The sequence below is a fragment of the Pelophylax lessonae genome (assembly GCF_965119305.1).
Source record: "Pelophylax lessonae genome assembly, chromosome: 3".
NCBI classification, from domain to species: Eukaryota; Metazoa; Chordata; class Amphibia; order Anura; family Ranidae; genus Pelophylax; species Pelophylax lessonae.
The window spans coordinates 345,198,567-345,217,680 of record NC_138770.1 but is presented as its reverse complement, the minus strand read 5'-3'; the positions used below and the strand labels follow the sequence as shown (position 1 = coordinate 345,217,680).

Genomic DNA, 19,114 nt, shown 5'->3' with positions numbered 1-19,114 from the left:
CTGCTAAAAGACCAGGGGGTATTTTGCGATTCGGCACTGCGTGACTTTAACGGATAATTGCACGGTCGTGCGACGCTGTGCCTAAACGAATTTGGCGTCCTTTTTTTCCCACAAACAGAGCTTTCTTTTGGTGGTATTTGATCACCTGTGCGATTTTTTGATCATGCGCTATAAACAAAAAAATAGCGTCAATTTTGCAAAAATAACAATATTTTTCACATTTTTTTATATGAAATTCCCCCCCAAAAAAAAGTAAAAATCAAATTTTTTTAACATTTTCGGACAATTTGTTTTATGCTACATATGTTTGGTAAAAAAAATCACAAAAAGCGTATTTTGATTGGTTTGCACAAAAGTTATCGCGTTTACTAACAAAGGGAAAGATGTTTGTCATTTTTGATGTTTTTTTATTTAACGCGTAATGGCGGCGATCTGCGATTTTTCTGCGGTACTGCGACATTGGGGCGGACAGATCGGACCCTTGACTGACATTTTTGACAGTTTTGGGGTTACCAGTGACATTTCTACAGTAATCAGTGCTATATATATGCACTGTTACTGTAAAAATACACTGGCAGTGAAGGGGTTAACTTTATTTCAGAGGGAGGGGCTGTGTGTGTCCCTAGGGGCGTGATTCTAACTGTGATTGGCTGTGGCTTGAGCTGTAGGAACACTGATCAACGGTCCTACATAGTAGAACCGTATGATCAGTGTTTCTACACAGGGGAGAATGACAGGCAGCTTGTTTACACAAGCTGCCTGCCTTTCTCCCTCTCCCCCGACGATCGCAGAGTGAGCGGCGGACATCGGGTCCGCCGGTCACATGCGCGGGAGGGTTCGTGACTGCGCGGGAGCGCGCCTCCGGCGCGCGCTCGCTCCCCAGAACCTCACAGGCTAGTGACGTATATATACGTCACTTTGCCTGTGAGGGGCTGACCGCTGCAGTATATCTACTTGCGGCGGTCGGCAAGCGGTTAAGGTCAACATTTATGCTTTTATGTCCTATTCTTGTCCATTGTCTGTAAACCTGGTATACTTAAAGTGATAGAGTCTGGCCATATAATTTTCTTGTAAAATTTCCTCGATTTACCAAAAACCATATAATATGAGGTCAAAACTAAACAACCCCTTTAACTGTATCCAATTAGGCAGGCCCTTGCGCTACATAGTTGAAGGTAAATCTAAAGAAAATTGTACAGAAAATTGTAAGAAAATTGTGAACTGTATGGCCAGCCTAGGAATTTCTTAATTTGTCAGTGTCAAACAAGTGCTCCAGTTCAGAGTAATCTAAAAATGGCCATAAATATGCAGTCATGTATTGTATCTCTTGCATTCAATGGGTTGTGTGTTGCCATCTCCAGTCTCTAATAGCTATACTGAATTGCTGATTATACTGCTGCATTGAACATTTCCAGCAGAAGAAATGTAAACTGCAAACCATACAGAGAGGTTATACATATTTAACTGAGTGGATGTTTTGCTTGTTTAGCAAAATGTTTCCAAGCCTATACTATTAGTCCTGCAGTGCAAATCTGGTGTTCATTCAAAATAATGGCTCTGTCAATCATTCCAATGCATTTAACAGGGGAAAAAAATCAGGTACCCAGCAAGGACAAAACACATGGAAAGTGGCACAAGCAGGCATGTGTATAGGAGCTAAACCAAGGTCTGTGATAAAGTCTTTGAATGAATTGACTCGGTTCTATGATGATGTGTACACAGTCTTGATACTAAGGACCAGCCTGGAAGGGGGAGCAGAAGCGAACTCCAACATGCAAGAGACAAATGAGAGACATGTGCCTCTGAGTGCAGACTGTTATTCTTGTTTTATTAAACAAACAGGATAAAACTCACATGTTATATGAGGTAAATAAGGCACATATGTAGAGTCAGTGACCCAAAGCTGGCGTTGTCTGTCCTGGGAGGCATTCTGGGAACAGATCTGCCATGTGGAGGGCCGTCCTGGCCAGCAGGAAGGAGCAGCAATGGTGGTGTACAGCAGTGGTCCTCAACTCCGGTCCTCAGGGCCCACTAACAGGCCAGATTTTAAGTATTACCTTGGGGAGATGCAGACTAAAGTACTGCAATCACTGAGCAGCAAATGATATCACCTGGGATGGATTTCAGTTATCTTGCAAACCTGGCCTGTTAGTGGGCCCTGAGGACCAGGGTTGAGGACCACTGGTGTACAGGAACAAGGGCTGAACCGCAGGCTGGAACGCAGGGTGGACCGCAGTGTGGTCCGTAATGATGTCACCGGCATGCTCGCGATGCGTTTCAGAGCATGCACACTAGGGGTACAAATCTAGAGCGCGCTCCTTCTGCAAGCAAGGACAGTACATTACCTCAGCTGTGTTTAGCGCTAGTCTGAAGTTGATTTCACCATGTGGGTGGACATTATCTTGTTAGATTATTCAATTTTCAGTAATTCACATTCTAGTAGTGACAAAAGGATTCCCCACTCTATCAAAATATTGCCAGCCTATCACATGGCCCTGTGCCAATAGAAACAGCAGGGTGGATTTACTAAAGGCAAATAGACGGTGCACTATGCAAAGTGCAGTTGTGCTCTGCAAGTGCAATTACTCCAGTGCTTAGTAAATGAGGTAAAGCTTCACTTTGCAAAGAAACCCCAATCACGTGCAAGGAAAATATAAAGAAACTGTATTCTTGCTTGCACGTTATTGGATGATGGAAGTCAGCAGAGCTTCTGCTCATTTTCTAAGCTCTGGAGCAACTGCATTTGCAAAATGCATAGTCTATTTGCCTTTAGTAAATCAAGCCCTGTGTCTCTCTCTAGGAATAACCAAAATATTGCTTTCTGAAATTACTTCTTCAGGGTTTTTTTTTTTTGCCTTTTCTGTATTTCCTCTCAGCAAACAACATAATTTATGCAAATCATTAAAGTTTTAAAGAGACTTTATCACCTATAAAAATGTTTCCAATACCCTCTGCTCTACCCAAATGCTGGTAATTCTTATATTTTCCTAAAGTGTGGAATATTGCCTGCCCTTTTCTTCCTTCTGCACAAAATACCAGTAACCTGGCAAGCTTTGACATTAGCCAGAAGTGTCATAGCTTTGTCTGTCCCAACAGCCAGGCGTTCGAGTGAAGTAGAGGTTACCTGTCAGCAGACAGAGGGGTTGTTTTACTAAAGGCAAATAAACTGTGCACTTTGCAAAGGGCAGATGCTTAAGAGCGTAGCAAATGAGGAAAAGCTTCGCTTTGCAAAAAATACTCAATCACCTGGAAGGAAATTGAAAAAAAAAACAGAATTTTTGCTTGCATATGATTGGATGATGGAGTTTCTGCTCATTTACTAAGCTCTGGAGCAACTGCTCTTGCACAGTTCTACTGCACTTTGCAAAGTACACCGTCTATTTGTCTTTAGTAAATCAACCGCAAAGTCTCTTTAAATTACCGAAGCACATTAAATGTAATCAAGAGCTTAAATTAAGCATACATGATGATATAACTTAAAATTAATAAATAGTGCTTTTACTAAGTATAATAAATAAAAGAGGGTAAATGGATAATTGGTAAAGCAAATGGTTATTATTGTATAGTGAAATTTATGTTAATGTCTGTGTAATAAAGACTCTCTATGCACTGCAATTATACACTTGCTATGTTTTTAACCCCATGTGGCTTGGCATGGTACTTTTGATGGCTCCATGATCATTTGAAAATTATTGAGACACTAAAGTCAGCTATGTAGCACTATCAGTTTATTTAATTAACCTCTTCATATAAAAACAAGTAAATGAGTGGTATTTCCTTAACTATTACCATGCTTTTTCTATTCATTATCATTTACAAGTAGCCAGGGAATTTAAAATATATTTAATTCCAAGAACAAAAAATTTTATATACTGCAGCTTAAAAGGCCTTAGATGTGGTAGCTGCATTTCTTTTCAGGCTAAGTACATTTTCTACAAGTACAAAAATACCTGTTGATCTTGTCATAAATCCGAAGTTTTTGATACTTACTGTATATAGAACTAAAATCTCAAACAAAGTTAATTTCCTCCAAACTATATTCTGTAAATTGCAAATCTCCCACCTTCTATGTAATGAGCAAGGAGGGGTGAGAGTAGGAGTTTGTAGCCAAATCTGGAGAACAATCTAGGCTGACAACAGTCCTCCGTAAATACAGTACATGGAGTAAGCGTTGTCACAGGAAGCATGTTATTGGAAGGATCTTCAGGTCAAAGTTAATGAAAAAGGCCAGAAAAAAGAGAAATATTTCAATCACCAGATCTAAGAACTGGTAATCCGATAATTTATAGCATTTTTGTTTTAGGGTTCATAGGATTTTTCTTTTTATTAGCAGAGCACTAAAGATTTTTGCTGCAAATTGAATTGATGTGTGTCAAATGTCCTTGCGTTGTTTATATTTCCTCCGCAGTGTCTCTAGAGTACTTCTGCATCAAGCCTATCTTTTTCTTGTTCCTCCACTTGAGTTTTTCAGCTCATGGACATGATGTCTTAGTATTGTGGTTTAGGATGAACAGGTCAAAGCTAGGGAACTGCAAAACAGGCTGAAAAGGCAATACAAATAGAACATTATACTTGCATATAAAGCAGCTCACAAGTCTGCAGCTGAAGTCGCAAGCACTACAAAAGCTTTTCAATCTCATTTCTCATTGCCAACCACAGGGGGTCCCTCTATTCTTCTCCTCCCTTTTTCCCACCCAGCAGCTCATCGGACTGCAAAGAAAGAGAAACAAAGAAGAAAGGGGTTGGGAGAAGCAGAGGGATGCAGGGAGCAGCAATCAAACTCAGCCACAGCCAGTGTATAGCTGAGGCTCTTATTGCTGAGAGAATCACAGCCCAACTCTGCACAGCTTACCAGACAGCTCAAGCAATGAGAAGGAAGAGACAAACAATTCCCTTCATCCTCATGATCCTTGCTATGTCCAGGCTTTGCTAAAAGACCCAAGGCACTGACAGATGTATTTTTTCATCGTATTGACAGTCTGGAGCACATGGATGCTAAACAAGACAAGAAGTTTACGGAGACAGAATAGGACCTACTAGATGCCTGATCCTTGTATATTACTTGGTAGCTGTCCCTATTCTTCGCTGTTTATTCCTCTTTAGTCTCCAAAGACCGTACAAATGATTCAATTTTCAGAAATTAATTGGAGCTAATGCCTTAACATTTGTTCTTCTAGAGCTACTGACATGACTTGAATTGGGTTCAATATGTTTTGGAGCTGGAAGTCACAGTAGGGGTCTATAATGATTCCCCAGCACTGATAGGTCACCAGCTGAAGCATTTAAATGGATTTACTTTAGTGAAAAGGATTTCTCCCTGATCTGAACCGTGTGCTACGATATATATTTTTTTAAATTCTGGATAAAATAAAGGGATATTGGTTATTTAAACACAATAAGGAACAGAGCACATGTTTTTGTAATTTAATATAATTCCAGAATGAGGATTCACCTGCAAGAGAAGATTGTGAGGCAATTGAGATGCTGGTTTGTATAGTATGTTATAAGGATTTTTTTTCATTTTCTGCTTTTCCCACATTTGCCAGGATTTACCACTGATATATTCAGCATTTATGAAGTTTTTATTCTTTGCTTGAATTGTATTCACCTTTCTTCACTCCAGGATGAAGTCTGTTTTCTATAGTCGCTTCTTCATTCTTCTTCCATGGGTACTGATTGTTGTTATTATTATTGATATTGATACCAGAAAACCATCTAACTCCAGCAAAGTACCCACCGCCCGCTACTACTCTCCTTACTGGAGACGCAGGATTGGTCGTGCAGCTTTGATGCGACCCCAGCCAAGTGACACCAGTATGGGTACATGGACAACTAATCAGGAGCACCTAACCAGTCTTAATTCTCATAGGGTAAAGAATGACTCTCTTCCCATTATATATGCCATCACCCCTACATACAGTCGACCGGTTCAAAAAGCAGAACTAACTCGACTGGCTAACACATTCCGTCAGGTGCCTCGGTTACACTGGATAGTAGTAGAGGATTCTGCTCAGCCTACAGATTTGGTAAGGCGATTCTTGGCCGGGGCAGGTGTAAGGGCCACCCATCTGCATGTTCCCACACCAAGGAGGTACAAAAGATCTGGTTTACCTCGAGCTACTGAACAGAGAAATGCAGGATTAGCTTGGTTACGGCAACAGTACCAACCCCAGAGGTCAGCAGTCCAGTCACCTGCACAACAGGAGTACCCCGCAGGTGTTGTCTTCTTTGCAGATGATGACAACACGTACAGTCTGGAGCTTTTCCAGGAGGTAATTTTATAACATTTACCACACAGCACTATAACGATAGTTCGCATTGCTGGAGACTTTCCAGAGCATCTGTTTTAATTCTATGCATATATATAAGCAGACACACACATTTAAATATGTATTTCATAATTGATTCCAAGTTCAACTGTACCTGCTTTATGTTTCAGCACTAAGGCTAGTAGACAGCTCCCAGCACACTTTTGCTACTGTGGATGCCTCTAGCAAACTTTCTGATGCCACAAACACCCTGCTGTTTTGCTCTCCAAAGAACTCCCCACAGCTGCTTTCATGATAGTGTGTGTGGAATTTGAAAGCAAGCAGGATGGGCTTAGCAACAGCAATGAATGCATACAACTGCAGCCTTACACTACAGTAGTAAGAAGAGAAAGGGGGAGCGTACCTCTCCCAGTTTCATTGGCTTGTCTGCATGCATTTTGCTCACTTTAACTTGACTGAACATAGCATAGAATGCAGTGAAATTATACTTGCTTTATATCCATCTCTGAGTGGGACATTTGTGGGTGTGTTCATAACCAGTAATACAACATAAGACCAGTAAATATCACAATTTGTTACTCAGTTTAAAAAGTGTTAAGCTGCATTTTAGTGTTCTTATTTGAGCAGTGATAAAAGATATGTGTTGATAGTATTGGTATATTGGAAGTATATGCTGCAATGATTGTGATTTCCTAAATAGTGTTCTAAGTATTGACACTACCAATATGTAGCAAAACATGGTCTGCAGAGGGAGTCACAACACCAGTTTCTACAAAGCAATGTTGTCGTTTTTCTGTTTGTATGCCTAATAGCTAGCAATCTATAACCCAAATCAAAAAGTTACATAAAACAAATATATATATTATGTTTGCAGGTCTAATTCTAATTTACGTATGTAATGTTATTCCTGCAAGCAAATCAGGTCTAGCACTTATCTAAGTATTGCAGCGGACACAGCACTTTCTCATAAGTGTGAACAAACATAAATAAATAAATAGTGTCGCGCAAAATAAAGTGCTATAAAGTGGTGGGTATGTAAATGTGCTATAAATAAAAGCAGCAACAACCCTAATATATATATATATATATATATATATATATATATATATATATAATAATCAACTTATATATGCAGTAATTAATACAGTGATTATCAACATATAAGTATAAAGTGCAGAAATGTGCATAAGTGTTCCACAAATATGTGAAACTAAACTAGTGTGAAAATCTATTGTAAACAATATCCACTCTTAAATAAAGTGCAGAGCATGCAATTGTGATCCACAAAGCAATATGAAATGTATAAAAATCAGTGATTAAATCAATAGTAAAATCTGAATAATGGACAACATCCACTTATTGAAAGTGATCAAAAGGTGCTGGTGATGTTTTCCTGTGATGAGAGAGTATTGCACTATCTGGATATATACTATATAAAGTTCACTTTTTAGTGATATAGCAGTAAATCCAATGGTGTCTTCGTAGTGAAACCGTGCCTTCACCGCAACACCCTATGTGCTTGGGTTCTCAACTTCTCACCTCAGTTCCTGTGACCTAGCGATTCAGCATAGGTCTAACAGCGCAGTTTGCCCTTAGGGCCACCTTTCCCAGAGTCACAGATGGTAAGTCACCCCCTCAGAAGAGCATCACCCACTGGACAACTTCCCTCAAGACAATCAGTCGGTTTGACATAGAAAAAAGGGGGGATTCCAATAGTGCTTATATCTCTTTAAATATTTTATTAACCACTTAAGCCCCAGCCCTATTTCGGACACTTTTTGTTTACAAGTTTAAATCAGTATTTTTTCCTAGAAAACTACTTAGAACCCCCAAACACTATATATATTTTTTTAGCAAAGACTCTGGAGAATAAAATGTCGGTCATTGTAATATTTTTTATCACGCGGTATTTGCGTGGTCTTTAAAGCGCCATTTTTTTGGAAAATTTTTGAAAAATCACATTTCACTAATTTTAAAAAATACTAAACAGTAAAGTTAGCCCATTTTTTTTGAATATTGTGAAAGAACATGTCACGCCGAGTAAATAGATACCCAACATGTTACGGTTTAAAATTGCGCCCCCCCGTGGGATCGCGACAAACTACGGTCAAAAGAGATCTCAATCTGCGACGCTTTAAATTTATTTAACGGTTACCAGTTTTGAGTTAGAGTGTAGCTCTTTTTTTTTAATTATTGCTCACGCTCTGGCGATCGCGGCGATACCTCACATGTGTGGTTTGAACAGCGATTTCATTTGCGGCTCGACTTCCGTATACGTTTTTTTTTGTGCGCGAGCTAACGGTGACGGGGGCGGCTAAATTTTTTTTTTTTTATTTCCCATTTATTTTATTTATTTTTTTAACTTTATTAAAGTTTAAAAAAAAAAAAAATCTGATCACTTTTATTGCTGTCACAAGCAATGTAAACATCCCTTGTGACACCAATATGTAGTGACAGGTACACTTTATGGAGGGATCGAGGGTCTAAAAGACCCTAGACCCCTCCACTACACTTCCCTGTATGCAAAACGCCGAAAACGGCATTTTTGAATACAGCCGTTTTTCAAATTTGCCGCCTTTTGCAGCATAGTAACCAGGAAGTTACGTCATGGACGCCGCCTCCGGGTTACGTCATCGGAGACCCGATCGATGCCGTTTCCGGCATTCATCGGGACTCCATCCAGCCGGCGGACGTGCCGGCTGGGTGCTCGGGGCTCCCGGTGGAACGGGAGCCCCTGCAAAGCCACGGAAGGCGGCGGGAGGGGGGGGGACGTCCCCTCCCGCCCCCCCGGGTACCGATCGAGCGGCTCCCGAGCCGCATCGGTCGGTACCGACGGAAAGCCAACCGTCGGCTCTAAACCACGGTACCGGGATGGTGCCTCTAGCTAGAGGCATCATCCCGGTACACTACCGCAAAGTTTACCGACGTAGACCTACGTTAGTATGCGGTAAGTGGTTAAGAAAAAAGAACTGGTACTCACATTTGAAAGGTGCTATAGTGCACCAAGCATGTAACAACTTTTAGCAAGCATGTGTGATGGTAACTGGTCAAGAGTGGGGAATCTGCATAAGCTGCTCCTTTGCTTCCTGGTCTCAGCAGAGCCCACAGAGCACCGTCCGGGCCACTCCCCTATGCGTGGGGACACAGGGTCACGTTTCTTCCTCAGGGGGAATATGATTGGACAGTGTTGTTAGCCGCTTCCTTCAGTCCCGCGGCGTGTAAGCCAAATACAGCAACGCGATGAGTGCAGAGACACTCCCCTTACTGATCGGCGTGCACACCGCGGGACTGAAGGAAGCAGCTATTGTTCCAATAGCAACGTATTGCATACAAGTAAAGCTAACGGCACCATCCAATCATATTCCACCTGAGGAAGACACGTGACCCTGTGTCGCCACGCGTAGTGGAGGGGCCCGGATGGTGCTCTGTGCGCTCTGCTGAGACCAGGAAGCAAAGGAGCAGCTTATGCAGATTCCCCACTCCTGACCAGTTACCATCACACATGCTTGCTAAAAGTGTTACATGCTTGGTGCACTATAGCACCTCTCAAATGTGAGTACCAGTTATTTTTTTTCTTAATAAAATATTTAAAGAGATATAAGCACTATTGAAGCTCCCCCCTTTTTTTCTATGTCAAACCGACTGATTGTCTTGAGGAAAGTTGTCCAGTGGGTAACGCTCTTCTGAGGGGCTGACTTACCATCTGTGACTCTGGGAAAGGTGGCCCTAAGGGCAAGCTGCGCTGTTAGACCTATGCTGAATCGCTAGGTCAAAGTAACTGAGGTGAGAAGTGTAGAACCCAAGCACATAGGGTGTTGCGGTGAAGGCACGGTTTCACTACGAGAACACCATTGGATTTACTGCTATATCACTAAAAAGTGGACTTTATATAGTATATATCCGGAAAGTGTAATACTCTCTCATCATGAGAAAATGTCACCAGCACCTTTTGATCACTTTCAATAAGTGGATGTTGTCAATTATTCAGTTTTTACTATTGATTTAATCACTGATTTTTATACATTTCATATCGCTTTGTGGATCACAATTGCATGCTCTGCACTTTATTTAATGCATTTACAGAGTGGATATTGTTTACAATAGATTTTCACACTAGTTTAGTTTCACAGATTTGTGGAATACTTATGCACATTTCTGCACTTTATATTTATATGTTGATAATCACTGTATTAATTACTGCATACAAAAGTTGATTATTATATATACTGTATATATATATTTTTTGTGATTATTGCTGCTTTTATTTATAGCACATTTACATACCCACCCCATTATAGCACTTTATGTTGCGTGACACTATTTATTTATTTATTTTAATTCTAATTTACAGTATCCTCTAATGTTAACAGAGTGTGTTGAGGAATTGCCATTGCCATGCCTCTTTCAATTATCTAATCAGAAAAAAATTCTTAGATGTTCTTCAATTATATGATCCTGTGGAATTATACATTTTTCACATAATTGTTGTATATTACACTACCTTATAAAAACAAAACTGTCATGGCCAGCAGTGTCTAAACATACCAGACTCATCAAACAGCAGCACCTCTAGGAGCCTATGTTAGCTTCAGATTTGTTATAGAGCTGTTCAGGAGCCCCTAAATCAAGGTGCTTCTCTATATTACCTTAATGAACCTGCTTCTATTCCCCAATTCGTCCAGCTTCTCATTATTGCTCAGTAAGTTGGCTGGTCAAAGTGGTGGATAAAAACAGGAGGCGCAGGATGTGTGAGATTTAAGCAAACACTTTATCTAGGAAGTGAAGGTTTTTCTATCAGTGTCCAAAGTTTAGGAGCATTTAGAGGGGCTCTAGGACACATCTGAAGCAACCAATAGACAAGTAAAAAAGTGGCGGAGCTTACAGATTGACTTTAAGAAAATTCAAAGGTGTTTCCACATTGTGACATGGACCAAATTCTCTCAAAAAGGGTCAGGCTTTACAAAAGAAGAATCTTGTGGCTTCCCACTCATCCTTTGTGCATTCCCTAACATTATAGAATAAATAACAAATCAAGCAGGGGGAGTGGGATTCACTAGTAATGGCTGTGACATATGTAAAGACCTCAGGAGCACTGATCTCACCACCAGAGTACCTGAGAGATGTTCAGTGGTTTAATTCTCCAGCATCTGTATTATGCATTTTAAATGAAATTATACTTTAAGGAATCCCTTAATGTCACACTGCTTAAACATTAGCCTAGTCACATGAAGGTTATCTTGTTACTAGTGTATTGCTTGTGGAATATGTCATAATTGCAGGTGGTATAAAGTAACAGGTATTTGAACTTAAATTTATGGACTTAGATGATGGGCTTTTAACCTTCTTAGCGGTATTCCCGAGCGTGGCTCAGGGTTAAATTTCAGAGCCAAAAGCGGTAACCCCGAGCCACACTCGGGGTACCGCCAGAAGCATCGCTGGATCCTGTAAAAGAGGTTTCTTACCTTGTCACCAGGATCCAGCGATGTAGCTAAGCGGTGTACGGCGGCGGATCTTCCTCCCGATCCTCTCCGTGCCCCGGCTTCCGTCTCCTGCGACGTGACGTTCGCAGGGGGGTGGAACCGGCGGCAAATTCAAATGTAAAACACACCAAACACACTGATACCATTCAAAATAAAATAAATTCACATCAGATTGCCCCCCAGTGCCCTTTCCTGCAGTTTTACTGTACTTTTTATGTATATATATATATATATATATATATATATATATATATACGTATTTACGTATATATATATATATACATATATATGTGTATATATATATATATATATATATATATATATAGAGTATATATATATATATGGATATATATATATATATATATATATATATATATATATATAGATATATATATAGATATATATAGAGTATATATATATAGAGTATATATATATGTATACATACATACATACTTTAACTTATTTATAGTTTTTTATTATGTTATAATTTATGATTTTGTGTCTTAAACTTTATCATACCCGAGATGTTATAAAGAAGAACGCACAGTAAAAAAAAAAAAAAAATATGTAAATAGTTGGTTTGGGCTGCTCATTCTCAAGAATTATATGCACAATAATGGTACCGCTTTCAGCTCCTAAAATCCGAAAGAATCATAGCGCCAGGGAGGTTAATAGACTATGCTAACAGCTCATTGTGTAGCCATCTATTAGATGTTTTGAAATGGGTAGTATCCTGATTTGAGCTCCTCTCTAAACAAAGAAAAATGCCAACTTTAAATACAGTAAACATTCCAGGTAATGTGCTAACATAGCCCAAATAACTTTAGGGAAACACAAATGACTAAGGGCTCTTTCACACGGGCGTTCCGTATGTCCGTTTTTCATCCCATCCGTTTGCGGATGAAAAACGGACATAATGTATCTCTATGTAAATACGGATGTCATCGGATGATCATCCTCTGACATCCGTTTTTTGTCAGTTCAGTTCAGTTCAGTTCAGTTTTTTTGAACGGAGGAGAACCCTATTTTTTCTTCCTTTCAAAAAACGGAACTGAAGCAAAAACGGATGTCAGTGGTGTCATCCGCAGACATCCGTATTTACATAGACATGCATTATGTCAGTTTTTCATCCGCAAACGGATGGGATGAAAAACGGACATACGGACCGGATGACACAAGTGTCATCCGTGTCCGTTACATAAAAAAAAAAAAGGACCTGATTGGGCAAAAAAAAAGGAACGCCCGTGTGAAAGAGCCCTAACTAGATTATGGGAAGCTCTTCCTTACCTTTTAAATTAAGTTGGTATTACTTAAATTTAAATGAATCCAGTCCTTAGTTTCTTTTATGTCTTGGATTTCCCAACAGTAAGACCTTCCTGCAATAAGGTATACTTTTGTTTCTGCTGGACAGGAAATTTCTGTATGTTTTTGCCCACCTTTGCATTTTCCAGTATCTCCTGTTTCACTCCCCATAATAAAAAAAAAATCCTAGATGAGTTGTACCTTCATATTGGCTGTAGCAGGTGTGCGGTCTAGGGACCTAAACATGTTGGTCTAACTAATAGAATCCCCAGAGAACAGAGATATTAAGGAGGAGCATTACAAGTATATCAACAGTAAAGAGATTATTTTTGCCACAAACCCTATTTACCTGTTTGACAATAGGCACCTACAGGGAGAGATTGCAGGTGTAAAATATCTTCTTTTTTGAGGAAACCTATTATTAAAGTAAACATTTAGTTCTGTCAAAGCTAGCACACCTCCACCTGTATGCAATAAGCAGCCATCCTGGAACCCAATTTTTGAAATGTTCAGAGAGCTGTTGCAATCAGTTTTCCAACCTTAACATAATTATGTTTACTTTCTGTTTACTAAAAAGAGGATATCTGGAAGTGGATTTTGGATGGTTCCTGGTAAACCAGCAAAAAGTTTTTCAGTAGATGTCCATGTCGGCTGCCCTCCCACCTGAAATCTTTTGATTGAAAAATCAAAGGAGCCAGGTGGAAAAGTCAAGTCCTAACAGCACCTGCATTCAATCAGATACAGACACCGTTTTAGTATTTTGGCAGCTGGCAGGGCCGACTGTCAAAATACAGTAGCCACAGAGGGAGATTTGTCCATTTCCACTGTGTACTGTGGATGGAAGGATTTATTATTTATTATAGCAGGCTGAACAGCATAAAATCTATATGTGTATGGGCAGCTTACCACTGATGAAATCTGGATCTCTACTCTCTAAAACTGAATTAGGATCTGTGCCAATATGTTTATATGAGAAATAATGCAAAACGCACTTGAAGCAAGTCAAATGCAGGTTAGAAAGAGGTCAACTGCAGGATGCACCTGTCAAATACATTTGAATGGTCTCAGAAGCATCTTAAACTGATGTCAAATAGATGCCATTGGCAGATAATCACATTGGTAAAGTGACTGTTTTTTTCTTTGTAGGAAAGAGGTACTTGAATTTTATTTAGTAGTTGTAGTTGAGAGCTAAACCTAATGGGAAAAATATACTGTATTTTCAAGTGGGCATAGTTTGAGTTGTGAATGTAGGGTTTATTTTTGCTATGAATTTCACATTCATATACTTGTGCTTCTATGTGTTATTGTGTTAAATAAAGAGATTTCTAGATTACCTATTAAAGGCAGATTAGTCATTTTAACAATGATGTCTCACTGCTCAACAACCATTGCGATGCCATCCACACAGGGAGGGTGTTGTTTTAAGTGGGTTATCTAACTCTCAGATTTGCATTCATTTTAGGAAATGGCATTTAACTTTTTCACAAAATAGAACAGCTATACCAATTCATAACAGGTAAATCCATTGCAAAAAATACGTTTGTCCAGATAAAAGGGAAGGCCTTGTGTTAATAATTCCTACCTCCATGCCTTTTTAATGCCAATTTGACACTCATAGATCCCAAGCCCATGTAGGGTGGGTGTCTTTCTCTGTACACTTCTGTTGGTCGCACCTAAGGCTCCATGTATATGGGACGTTGTTAAAAGTCCCTTTGAATGCTGGAATTTTTAGGACGTTTGAAACGTCCGTTCGGTCGCGTTTGTACCCGCGTTTAGCGGGCGTTTAGCAGCGTTTGCGGGCGTTTGCGTTTAGAAGCGTTCCTAGAGGTCAAAAAAATTATTCCCCTTTAAAATGGAAAAACGCGAACGCTAAACGCGGGTCATCGCGTTCAGACGCGTTCGGACACGTTCGAGCGCAAATAATTGCGTTCTAAAAACAGTCCCTGAACGCAACTGCCTGCAAATGACTGTAAACGACCTGGTGTACATGGACAGATAAGATAAAATGTAGATGGGTTCAGGGGCTTCTGAAAAAAACGCCCAACTGCTCCTAAACGGCCATTTCCAGCGTCCCGTGTACATGGAGCCTAAAGAGCAAGCCAGAAGTGCTACACAGTGATGGTACCTTAAAGTACTATGATTGGGACTTAAAACCAGCAATTTGTTAAAAATGGCGGTATATGGATACATGGCTGTTGGACATTCAATTTAGTGTACAATTTTCTTAACTGGGTTTAATTGAGTTAGCCTTATAAAACCTGTACTTCATCCATTCAGGCATTATTTTGGTAGCATTTTATATTTTTATATTAATATCCACACCTATACATTTAGGCTATGTTCTACTTGTTACATAACCTTGCTCTGCCTCTTTATACTATATTTAAAAGCTGCTCAGAAAATCATTATATAGAGTATATAGACCATACTTTTTCAGCTTGATCACAGGTCGTTAACATGTTCACACATTTTCTATACATCACAACTTCATATTTCTATAACATTCTATATTATTCGCTCCCATAAACAAAGCAAACTTTCTAATTCAAATGGATCATTTCAAGCCTGACATATCTTGTAATGGAAAGAATTGATCTTTCTCTTGAAACTCTTACAGCTCTGGTGAAAGGGACCTGAAATATAGCACCCATAAATAATGCTATGGATCTCCCTCTGTGGCTCTTAAAACGATTGTTCTTGACAGATTGTGTTGATAAAGAATTAAAAGGCACATCCTCTATTTGTGTGCTGTTTTCTTGTCAATATCACAAAGCCCATAAAGTTTACAGTTCACTAAATTCTGGTGGTAAATAGCGTTATGCTCTATTCAGTTACCTGCAGTGTTTTCAAAATGTGTAAAAATAAAGTAATATTACAGAAAAAAAGTAAAGTAGATTTTTAGGGTGATAGATGCCAGTAAGCACCAGTTTATTGACTGTTATGTTATTGAAATGCAAGAGCCCACAAAACCTGTAAAATGATGTGTTGTAAGGTATGAAACTTTAAAGATTGGAAACCACTTGCTTACACTGTTGACGTACTATCATGGCTTGCATACTGATACCAGCAAAAATGATCCACTACAATGACACCATTGCCCATCAGTGCAGCCTAATCAGTGCCCATCTGCAGCCTCACTATTGCAGCCTGATCAGTGCCCATCTGTAAACTCACCATTGCAGCCTGATCAGTGCCTATCTGCAGCCTCACCATTGCAGCCTGATCAGTGCCCATCTGCAGCCTCACCATTGCAGCCAGATCAGTGCCTATCTTTTTATTTTAAGTAAGGCTCCTGTTTACTGTGATTTTATGTATCTATTAAAATGTTTTACTTTGATGCACTTCTGTGTTTCTAGGTTTTTCTAATATAGTTGCTTTATTGAGAATCTGGGGCAAATCAAGATGTGAAGTTTGTTTTTTTAAGGGCCAGATAACTTTTGGCTGTTGAACACTACATTACATTATAGGAAAACTATGTGCGTTGTAAATCACTTACAGAGATTTGAATAGAAAGTTCCACTTCATGCATCTGATTACACTATCTATTCCTCATAATTTACACAAGGAAGTTGTCACTAGCAAATTGCTACCTGTTACAGACTGACAAATGATGCATGAAAGAGTCCTTGTTATGTTAAAAAGTGCATTAGCTAATTTTACTAAGCCTTTTTAATGTTTTTTTATGACATGACTTTAGAAAAGAATTTGCCTGAAATGTTAGTAAAGTGCCTTTTTCATTTTCAAGACAAATATTTTAACAAGCAGAGAAAATTCTGCAGGGTACTATCATATTTGTCTACTAAAATTTTTGTCTTTTGGGGTTGGTGATTGCAGTAAATAAATGTTACACTAAAAAATCTAAAAGGGTAATTCCAGGTCAGAATAAACAATAGTGACTGTTAATGTGGGGATTGATAAAGCATAATGTGCAAATGTGCGCTGACCTTCCTGTCCATACTTTTTAGATCCAATATGTAAAAGACCATGGTACCCTCTGGGAGCTGCCTCAATTTATTCTCCCCTAGGTGTTGACCCATATACTGTATGTCCATGGCAAAATACTGTATACAGTCTTAGAGATTGAGGCCCAGGGCATAGGTCCTGGCCAAGACTCAAGCTGGAATTTTAATGAAGAAGATCAGATTGTTTTGATAAATTAACTGTGCTCCCTTCATTCCTGCCAATACCTTCTTGATTATGTACCTTGGAGATATTCTTTACATTTACTTTAATATTTTAGGCGAGTAAATACCAATATTGAAGTGAACAAGGATCATTTTCTCCTAGGACTTACGTGCATAGATCCAAGTCAAATGTCCGGTATGCTTCATTACATTCCCATAAACACTCATTAGCTCCATGGGCTGTAAAATAGTAATACGTTGAATATCCCTAATACACATAAGTGCTAAATGAAGCATTCCCTTTGACTGTGCAAACAACTCTTATTGCACTGTTCAAGAGGTATTGAATGTATTCACACGTACACACATTCACCTTTACATCACCTTCTGGGCATTTCCTTTCTCCAGTGACTGAACAAGCCCTGAGTCTATAAGGCTGTGTTTATGTTCAGCAAACATTTGCTTTTATTTTTTAATTTCTGAATATGTACAGTTTGACCCTGAATTCTAATACTTATTGGTGTTAATAGAAAATCCAACTGAATGCATTAATTCAATTTACAAATAATAATAATAATAATATGATCGTAATATAATCTAACCCGTAGCTGACTCCTTTATTCCAATAGACCGAAATGTTAAATATGTAAAAAAAAAAGGCCTTTGTTAAAATAATCACAGCCAGCAACACAAGTTCTTTTAAAGACACCTGTGTGGTTTTATTTAGGGATTACATGTCTATTTTAATATTCAGTGAGAGCCTTTAAACATACAAATAGGAATGTTTCAAATCTGTTCTAGCAAATCAGCATCTGAGCTAATCGGATTATATATTTTTGACTGTTTGAACACTACAGGGTTTAAAGAAACAAATATTTGCTGTTACCAGATTATTCTAGCTATTGACATATCCTTGTTTTTTTCCTGATGATACAATACTTGTGAGACCTTCTAACAGTGATAATTAGAAAAGGGTTTTTTGTTGTTGTTCTTTTTATCTTCTCAGAGAACATTTTGTTAAATGATTCAAAACTATATGAGTTACAAAACAACATGTGTAATAAGGCAAAACCAGCACAAAAAGCACTCTACCTGATAACAATCACCTTAATTTGTTCTGATCAGGGCTTTTTTTTTAGCTGGAACTTGGCAGAACTCAGTTCCACCACCTCTGGCTCAGGCCCTCTGCTCTCTCCTCACCACTATCATTTGTAAATAGAGAAGGCTGACTTCTGGGTTTACATGTGACAGCCTGTCTCCCAGCAGCTCCCACAGATCTGATCTCCTAAGTGGCTCCCACTGAGTGTAGGATGAGGACATCCTACACCATGGCAGGTGTCATGAGGATGCCGACACCCCACTGCATGATCTCCCTGCAGGTGAGTTTGAGCCACCTACAGTGTGTAGGGAGGTACTAGAGCTGGCTGGATACTGGGTGCTTCCGCTTTTTTACAGCAATAGAAATAAGAAACGTGGAAGATGGTGGAACTTTTAAGGAGGGAAAAGAAGATGGGGGCATCCAAGGGGGGGTTGCATGCAGAGGTCAGAGCTAAAGATGGGTGAAAATGAGATGTGGATGGAAGATGTAGAAATAAGTAGCTGAACTCTGCATTCTGTATGCAGCATACCCCTGAACTCTGCACTATGTACACAGTGAACCCCAAATATTTTGTGCATAGTGCACCCCTAAATTCTGCACTCTGTGTGTAACCCAGAACTCTGCACATAATGCGCTCCTGGTATTTATTGTTCCTTTAAGACCCTTCAAACTGTTAGTGAAATCTGACCATACCCAATATTTGATGTGGTTTGGAGGGTTGTTTGTGGGGGGAGGGGAGTCATAGGAGGTCGTGGATGAGTTCCTGCACCTATTTTCTGAGAAAAAAATCCCTGGTTCTGACTACTCCAAGCAAAGTTAAGTTAAAGCGTTTACTCCGCT

At 39.3% G+C, this 19,114-nt stretch overlaps 1 protein-coding gene across 1 annotated transcript in view; it reads left to right on the top strand.

Annotated features, from left to right (window-relative positions):
- Positions 1-4,672: 4,672 nt before the first annotated feature.
- The window catches only part of B3GAT2 (beta-1,3-glucuronyltransferase 2), a 246,643-nt gene continuing 232,201 nt past the window's right edge, over positions 4,673-19,114 (top strand). Inside the window, exon 1 of the mRNA XM_082249788.1 lies at positions 4,673-6,272. Within this exon, the coding sequence (XP_082105914.1) occupies positions 5,625-6,272 (648 nt within the window). The 5' untranslated portion in view covers positions 4,673-5,624. The remainder of the gene's footprint in view (positions 6,273-19,114) is intronic.